The sequence below is a fragment of the Taudactylus pleione genome, unplaced genomic scaffold (genome assembly GCF_031769625.1).
Source record: "Taudactylus pleione unplaced genomic scaffold, aTauple2 ptg000330l, whole genome shotgun sequence".
Lineage (NCBI taxonomy): Eukaryota > Metazoa > Chordata > Amphibia > Anura > Myobatrachidae > Taudactylus > Taudactylus pleione.
Genome location: NW_028284731.1, coordinates 2,527,648 through 2,536,579, shown reverse-complemented (window position 1 = coordinate 2,536,579; position 8,932 = coordinate 2,527,648). Strand labels below are relative to the sequence as shown.

General features: G+C 41.9%; 2 protein-coding genes across 3 annotated transcripts in view; one reads left to right on the top strand and one right to left on the bottom strand.

The window, feature by feature from the left end:
- Positions 1–423: 423 nt before the first annotated feature.
- Positions 424–8,563, bottom strand: DRC10 (dynein regulatory complex subunit 10). The gene is made up of 5 exons (XM_088443490.1): positions 8,316–8,563; positions 5,095–5,930; positions 3,186–3,419; positions 2,078–2,149; positions 424–904 (listed from the first exon to the last, which is right to left on the bottom strand). Exons 2-5 carry the CDS (start codon positions 5,833–5,835, stop codon positions 605–607), a joined length of 1,347 nt encoding a protein of 448 aa, XP_088299616.1. The 5' UTR covers positions 5,836–5,930; positions 8,316–8,563; the 3' UTR covers positions 424–604.
- TPCN1 (two pore segment channel 1) overlaps positions 8,322–8,932 on the top strand; it is an 83,430-nt gene continuing 82,819 nt past the window's right edge. The window contains exon 1 of one of the 2 annotated variants that reach the window (XM_088443489.1): positions 8,322–8,342. The gene's annotated coding sequence lies outside the window, so the exon portion shown is untranslated. Of the gene's footprint in view, positions 8,343–8,544; positions 8,743–8,932 lie in introns of those variants that run through there. The other variant, XM_088443488.1, reaches the window with a different exon arrangement.

Sequence of the window (8,932 nt, the reverse complement as noted above, 5' to 3'; positions counted from 1 at the left end):
AGCATATGCAGCTTTTTCAAGCCAGCTCATTATCAGTGTGTATTAGTACCTGCCCTGTAGTAGGTGTATATGCAAGTTTCTGTAGGTCTGCATGGTCCACGTGTGTGAACATCTTTACTACGCTTGCATATCCCTTTACTTCCCTGTTTACCATCGCCAGCCTCATGGAGACACAAGTGCTACATACGGCAAGTCTGGAATGGTGCATATGTGTGTGTTCAATTTTTGTGTGCAAATATGCACAATGTCACCATCAGACACTGACAGCTGTAATATAACGATAGCATTACTGCCTATACCATGTTTCAGCTCTCCCACACCCCACATGTAAACCTTTGCAGCAGAGCTCTTTATAGATGCATATGTCTTTTGTTTCATATAGATACAGGAGTCTGTAAAAGGTAAAACACAACTTTTGTGGCATCATAACTTTAATCTTTCCTTCGGTTTAGATGCATTTACAAATAGAATTGTAAAGAACTTTAAGGATAATAAAAGGAAAAAAAGATATAGCTGAAACTCTATAAAGTGGATATTTCTTGTATGTCAGAAGAACTTTGGTCTACAGACAATATAATTGTTTTACATAGTATAATACAGCCCATTACTTTTTTCCTTTCTTGCCCTTCCCTTTTCCGCTTGTTTTTTTTCCTTTCTTTTTCTTCTTTTTCTTAGATTTCATTGTCCTGCGCACCTGGTACCCTCTCCAATGTGCTTGAATAATTGTGGCGGCCTGAACCATGTTGGCGTGCTCCTTCTCTGCTGCCTCCTTCCTCAACTGGGCCTGGCGTCTCTCCTCCTCAATCTGGGCATACTCTGCCTCTACCGTTGCCAGCTTCTCTTTCAATTCTGCCAGATGAGCCTTCTCCTCTTCATACAAAGCCTTCAGGTCCTCCAGCTCCGTCTGGTGGTCAATAAGATAGATGGATAATAATTCAGTGTTTCATAAAACGTTATTTGCCGACAGTAACATTATAGGCATTCTGGCACTTTAAATACCCTCGGCACTACATTGAAGGTAAAGAGTTACACTTGGGCAGGTAGTTCATGTGAAAAATAATTTTGCTGAAGCTGCACCTATGCAGTACCAATTTACTCAGTGAGGTCCCTATTTTTTAATTAATTCGCTGTACATACTATGCTGTTAGGAGAACAAATTATTTTTTAATAATTATTTATAGCATGATGTGACACAGTTTGTGAAATTCAACTAAAATTAGATCCCAATAATGAGCTGAACTTCTTTTAAAAAAGTATGCTTTGTGTACAAGTAAAATGATATTGTGATAATGTTTTCCCGAATCTTGGGTACTGAAAGCGTTAGTAGTAGATAATAGCACTGACTCTGAGTTGCACCTAATGCGGCTGCAATTCTGGACATCAGTAAGACCTATGGAACTATCCGCCCGTTTTCTGAGTTGTATGCATCTATGCGACTGCAAGACCCCACGCCATCCAGCCACGAGAGTACAGATATGTCCCGCTAGATTGTTGTCCATAGCGAGACTGACTCTTGCAATCGGAGACGCGCATTTGCATCTCCATAGGTTAGAATGGAGATGCGCTCCCGCGATCAGAAGCGCATTAGCGCCTCCATAGGTTAGAATGGAGATGCACTCCCGTGAGCGGGGACGCGCCATAGTGTACAGTAGCGCGATGCGTGCGCACGTTTATCGCGATCACTCACAATGTTCCTGGGCGCATCTGTAGCTGTCATCACTAGTAACGGCACTTAAACCTACCCCATGCTTGGTGCAGCAGATGTGACTGCAAATGGCTTGCACACTTCATATACACAATTTAGAATAGGTCGCAACTGGCTACACATCTTGCTTACGTGCAAACGCCCCATTGCTGCCCAGTTGCCATCCAGTAACTCCCATTCAGCTGTCAGTGTGAAGGAATTGAGAGGAGTATGAATCTGAATCACTCGTAGCTGCTCTAGGTTGTGTAAATTGACTGCAGCGCAGGCACAGCTTGCTAAGAATCTTGAGATGTGGATGCATTTGGATTTACGAGTGACTAAAAATCAGGTCTGATGCCTGTTAATACCTCAAATTTAGATACTTTTTCATACCTGTTTCTCATCCATATCTGCATCGTATTTCTGTATCCAGTTCTCAATTTCAGTCTCAACTTTATATTTTTTCTGTAACATTAAAATAAAGACGCACAATTCATTGAGGAAAATAAACTCTTAATCTGCGGCTTTGCTAAAAAGAGTACATATAAAGAAATTATAGCATATCCAGATCCACTGTATTTACATTATGCTCCTTACGTATGGAAATGATGAATTTAGGTTGCCACGATAGAAAGAGGATCCACTGTGTGACTGACATCTTGGCAGACTTGCTGTGAAAAATGAACTGTGGATTGTTTGGATTCACTCTAATGATCGCGCACTCAGTCTTTTTAATTTGTACAATATCCCATTAAGATACTTTTCTAAAGGTGATGGTGGATATTAAGTAGTCATTAATGGATTGGGAAGTTAATAGTTTACTTTTTAAAAGAGCTGCAGTGAATGTTTGTACAGTATTTTACCTTTTATGCATCAAAAAAATTATTTTTAAATAAAAATATAAACTGTATTTAGTTACAAATCCTTTACAGATTCTTGTCTGTAAAAGAGTGTGTTTTTGTTTTAAAATATTTTTCTTTACTTAGTTTTGCAACTTCCAATTTGCTAACAAGAGGGACATAATGTCAACCATTCACCAGCCTCCTTCTCAGACGAGAGACTGGTATCAACTTTCATACTAAGTTGCAGAACAGATCTGAGTCTCTCCAGCATTGGCCTACCTTATTCCTTCTCACTTGCCGGGAAGAGATGACAAAGGAAGGAAGCCCCAAAGGGACAACAGCGTATACTGGCAGCACTACACTGTGGCCCCTCTCTTTGTTAAATAAGTGGTAGTAAAATGTGTTGGATTTTTTTTTAGGGACAAAAATGATCTCTGAAATAAATAAGACCCCATTTATCCTCCAGTATATATTGATCAGCTCATTGAAAATTGGATACATTAGTAGATTTTAGTTACTCTGACATTCTATCCCACTGTCGATGTAAATCAACTTTCTTTTTCTCTGTGTGCAGAAATTTTTACTATTTTATTATATTTCGTCAAATGATTCCACATAACTAATTCAAAAAGTCTACCTAATGAAAGCTGGCAGTATACCTTTCTGAGACTTAGCTCTATCTCACGGTGTTCAGAAATGGTACCATTGAGCTGTGATCTTAGATGCTGCAGTTCCTGTTGAAGCTTTGCAGATTTCCCTTCTAAGGCTCGCTGGTCTGCTTTCTGCTGATTCTCTGCCTCCTGCATTATACGTTTCACCTGGCTCTCTGAAGACTTTTCTAACTGATGCAGGCTGATCTTCAGCTGGCGAATAGATTCATTTTTCTTTGCAATCTACAGACAAAGATAACAATTATAAGTTTAGCTTTAATAACTCAATATAACAAGGGGAGACTTCTGGAACTTGCCCTTTTTAAGGAAGTCCTTTCAGTTAACACTTGACAGTTTTATGATCATGATATTGGCTGTTCCTAAAGCTGGATACACACAGAGATATACTGCCCATTCCATTGAACGGGCGATATATCTATAGTGCATCGCCAGGTGTGTAGAGCGTACATGTCTGTGAACGACGTGGTTCACAGACATATCCGATCTGCTGTGCAGCACAGAAGATAGGCAATATATCTGAAAGATATATCGGCCATCTGCTGGTGTCTACGGGCCGCGGCGGTGATTGACAGCTCAACTGGGCGGGCAATTTAAATGCCGCCCATTTGAGCTGTCAAGCCTGGCACATCGGGAAGACAAATTGGTAAGTGTGTATACACTTACCAATCGAATAGCTGACCCGTGGACCTAGTGTGTACCCAGATTAAGAAAGAATTCCAACACGCAAACTATTCCACCCCTGTTGAGACGTGTCTGATAGGGTTTTCTACTCAGCATGTGAAGCAATGTATAAACAGCCTGATTAGATTATGATCTCTTTCATTTATTGTGTTAGTGAGGGTGTCTCTTTAGAGTTTGAATGCCGAAATGAAAGCCTTCTCTGCCACTGGTAAACCTCAATGGGCTTAATTCAAAGCAAATTGAATAGCACAGGGAAGGAGCTCCTGGAGCTATTTAATTCAGCGTGCTGTTATGTTGGAGAATGCCCGTTCTCGCGCCTTAAACACGGTGTTTAGTCACGAGAACCGGCATTCTACGACTTAAGTGCCTCTTTCCACCGCGCTAAGGCCAGAAAACAGCATCGCACCAGGAGTTTTGTTGTGGAGTGTGAGAAGAAATCCTTCAATTGGGCTTAACAGTGCACTGAATTGAATAGCTTCAGGAGTTCCTTCCCAGTGCTATTCAATTCGCGTTGAGTTGAATTGAGCCCACAAAGTTTAAATGTACCACTACATCTAAATACTTGACTATCTGCTTTCAGGGATTAAACAATTACCTTTTCTTTTGAGTGACCTCCAAAATGTCTCATGAGGTGCACCACATATTAAGCTCACAGTTTCAAGATTATTTCCAAACTGTTCTACATTGTGTATGAATCCATAATTGAAATGGTTTCTACACAGCTGTGTCTTGTCAACCCTCCCTATCTTGGTAAACCATTTCTTTACAGTACATATGATAGGATGGACTTGTGCCCAACCAAGGTATCTGTTTTACTTGGTTCTATTAATTCCATGTTTTAATGGAGAGGATCATTTTTATCTGTGCTAAACTATTTTTAAAGTTGATTAGACCCGAACTAGTTTAGAGGAATATTTAAGGAGTGCACTTAAGGGTTGTTTTATTCTGTAAACACCAAGTCAATAAAGGACATACTCAAATGGCTGCAATAAAAATTGCACTACAGAGGTATTTATTCTGCTGAATAGCTGTGAGTTACATACATACTGTACCTGAGCAGCTTAAAGATCTCATTCCTCTTACTACTTTAGTAGTAGCATATGTGCAATGATCTTTTAAAAAGGGTAATTCTCCTATTCTGTAAAAATATCAAAACATGATAAAAAAAAATATATATATATATATATATATATATATATATATATATAGAGCTTACCTCAGTTTCACGGTCAAGAATGGCTGCATTAAGCTCTTCTTCCAAAGTTGCTAAATATTCTCTGTTCTTGTTGTCACGGAGACTGATCTCCTGGAGGTAACACATTTTCTCATTCTGCTCTAGAGGACTGGTCAGGAGCATCTCAAACAGAAATCCTCTCAACTCTGAAAGGAACTGGATGAGTTTCTGTGAGGCCTCATCTCTTACATGGCTTTCAGATCTTAATGCTTCACAAGAAGTTGGGTTGGTCAAAAACAGCCTCAAAGTATTCCTTACTGAACTTCTAACTCCCTCACAGAATGCTGCAAAATTCACATCCAATGTTTCTGACAGGTTTTTCTTTGACCATTTGGAGCCGACCTCTTCCTCGCATTTATATGATTCTTTATTCAGTAGTCGGAGTTGTCGCTGCATGCTATCCTGTAGCCTCTGGTGCTCTCGCAAAGCCCCCATCAGCTCAGTACCAAAGACTACACTATATCTATCCAGGTTTTCAAACGCATGCTGAAACAGACTGACAAGTTGTAGCTTTTTGATTGTCTCATCAAGCACTGCCACTACCCTTTGTGTCTCTACTGAACTTAGTTTTTTACGTCCTGGCTCCAGCAGCTTTAGGCTGTCAACATTGGGTAGCATCTTACTATGGTTCAGCTTGAGAAGTCTGCCAATACTCCCAACAGGAGATTGTGATGGTGAGGACAGCATCGGTGACTGTGCCACATGGAGGACCTCCGATGCCATATCCGAAGAAGCCTTCGGAATTTAAGGTGACAGATATTTGCTGATTTCTTTCCAGACAGTTTAGTTCTGTACACACATAAGATTAAAGTGGATGGCTGTAATAGCAAATAAAAAAGAATGTATTATTAATGCTACAGAGCAAAAGTAAAAATTATTTAAGACCGTCCTAGTACTAGCATGCAGACTGAAGTCACACAAGGTGCACTCCTCAAACAGGTGATATGCATACATTCAACTATGCACTAGTCCCCTAATGCCTATCACGGGGTACGGATTGAAGGAGCTACAGTATTTAGATAGTCAATAGGTCGACATGGACTAAGGTTGCCACTGCCAGAAAAGGTAAACTTTTCTTTATTTCAGCCCTAATCTTCACCTCATCCAAACCTGAAAAAAATCAAGAAAAACTGCGTTGACTTTTTGACACTGTCAACCTAAGTCCATGTCAACCTTTTACGCATGTCCGGTGGTTGGAACACTGGCAGTGAAGATCCAAACAGGTAAGTATTTTTTATATTTACTAACCGAACCCTCACCTCCCCCCCAAGTGCCTAACACTAACCCCCCTTTCCCGCAGCCTAAACCTAAGTCTCCTGGGGGGGGGGGGGTGCCTAACCCTAACCCTCCCTTCCCCTAGCTAATCCTAACCCTCCAGGGGGAGTGCCTAACCCGAAGTCCACCCCAGGAGCCCCTAACCCTCCCCCCCGCGGCTGTGTGCGCCCGCCACCTGGCTTACCATCGATCGGTATGCCGGGAGTTGGGCTCCCGGCATAGGTAAAACGAGAGGCGCCGGGATCTCGACACCTGTCATTAGACCCCTGCCGGAATTAGACAGTCAGCCGGCGGTCAGCATTTCGACCGTCGGCTTCCTGACTGCATCCCCTTTTAACTGTTGACCATTTAACCCTGTTGACATTTTGTCCCTGTGGACCATTTGCATGTTGACCATGTTGTGTCAACCTGTTGACTGTCTATCTAGATACTGTAGATCTTCCATCCGTGTACCACTTATCACCCACTCTTTCCCCACACATACAGTTAGTAAATTTAGCTAGATGATGCAGTTTTTTGCACCTTGACAGTATCATATTATACATGTTATACTTTACTCTCTCTATAAAAAGTGAGATCCAACATGGCAGCTGAATATATACCCACTGGTGCTTGGAATGCACATTTTTAAAGTATGTTAAAAAGCAAGTAAAAGTACATATAAAATACACTGCATTCATGTACGCTGTTGATATGAATTTAGAGATTAATATTAGTCTTCCTTATGCTGGGCATACACTATACAATTATCTGTCAGATATCTGTCCATCTAGCTGGTTGGAATAAAAATCTGGTGATGTATGGGAGCAAATGACAATTGAATATATGGTTGTAATCACTGGAAAACAGACAAAAACGATTGTACTAATTGGTTAAATTTGTTTTATTTAACCAATTTGGCTGAATGTCCATTTTTGTCTGTTTTCCAGTGTTTGTGAACAAATGTTTGATTGTCATTTGCTCCCATACACTACCAGATTTTCATTCCAACCAGCCAGATTGGACAGATATCTGACAGATAATTGTATAGTGCAGGAGTCAGGGAACTTTTTTCCCTTTTACCCCAAAATATATTTATATATTTAGATACGTCGATGTTACCCCCTTGATTTGAAAGGAAGGAAATCATCTAGTTATGCCCCTGTAGTAGTGCCCCCATAGTTATGCCCCTGTAGTGCCGTTTGTACAAAAAAACACCTTAATCCCCGCTCCTGCATCCGCCGCCATCCTGTCCGCCCCGCTGCTCCTCGGAACTATGGGAGAGACACGGCGCTGCAGGGAAGGAGCCGGGCGCCCGCTGGTAATAACATCTCAGCGGGCGTCCGACTTAGAGCCTCCCTGCGGTACAGCCGGGCATGCGTATGAATCATTCTATATTACAATGATTCATATGCATGCCCGGTTGTCCATCCCTTACCCCCAGGAATTTCATTTTTATCCCATGTGGGGTAATTTACCCCTGTTCCCTGACCACTGGTATAGTGTGTACCCAGCAATAGTAATATTGAAAAAGAAACATCCAAATGTAGGCACCACAATTTAACACAAGATAAACACAAATGACAAATTTGTATTTTCTAATTTGGTACAAAGGTATTTTACGTCCTTTCCATGCATTTAACTGAAAACATATAATTTTAATACCATGGGTATATGCCTTTCCCAGATCCGTAATGCTATATAGAGAAGGCAGGGATGGCGACTGACAGAGGTCTTGGCTACACTGCAAATTCAGCAAAGAGGGTGGTGGGGCTCGATCAAAGTACTATTATTGCGAAGGGCAATTAGTACAGAAACAAAAACTAGCGTAGAACAATATGTCCCAGGTGAAATTAGTAAATGTGGGGAGGGGCTGCAGTATTTTTCCGTTGTATAATATTACATCCTAGACTAGAGAGTCTACACATAGATAGGCAACAGCAGCGCACCTGCACCGAGCCGCAGGACTCCCTCAGGTAGCGATGTCTGCCTCCAGCACGCTGCGGCCTGTGTGTGTACCTTTTCCGTTTACAATTGCTATGGAAACTGATCATGTGGCTTGGCGAACGTACGCCTCCAATCGCCGCCAGCCTGCATAGCGCATGCGTAACAGCCAGAGACGAAAAATCGTAAAAATATTGTTTTGGCAGCGAAGAAAGTTTGCGCATGCGCGTATTGAGACCACGGCGGTGGCACAGCTCGCTCTCTCGCAGCCTGTGCGCATGTGCGGAAGGGTTCCTGTCCCGAAGTTCTGCTGCTGACGCTAATGTGATGGTGTCTTAGCTGCTCCCTGCCTGACTCTCGCGTCACGTGATAGTAAAGTGAGGCCGGGCATGTAATATGGTGGCGGAGTCTGTGTGACTATCTAGGTCGGAGGTAAAAGATGCATGGCTCAGTGTTGGGGTTGTTTGTTACAGTGTGATCTCAGGGACTTGCATATAGTAGAGATGTGTGTGATGGGATGCATGCCCATCCTGTGCAGGTATGTAAAATAAAAGGGTCTATGTAAAGGGTCAGTGAAAAGTGATGTCTGTGATAAGTGCCAGCCAATCAGCTCCCAACTGTC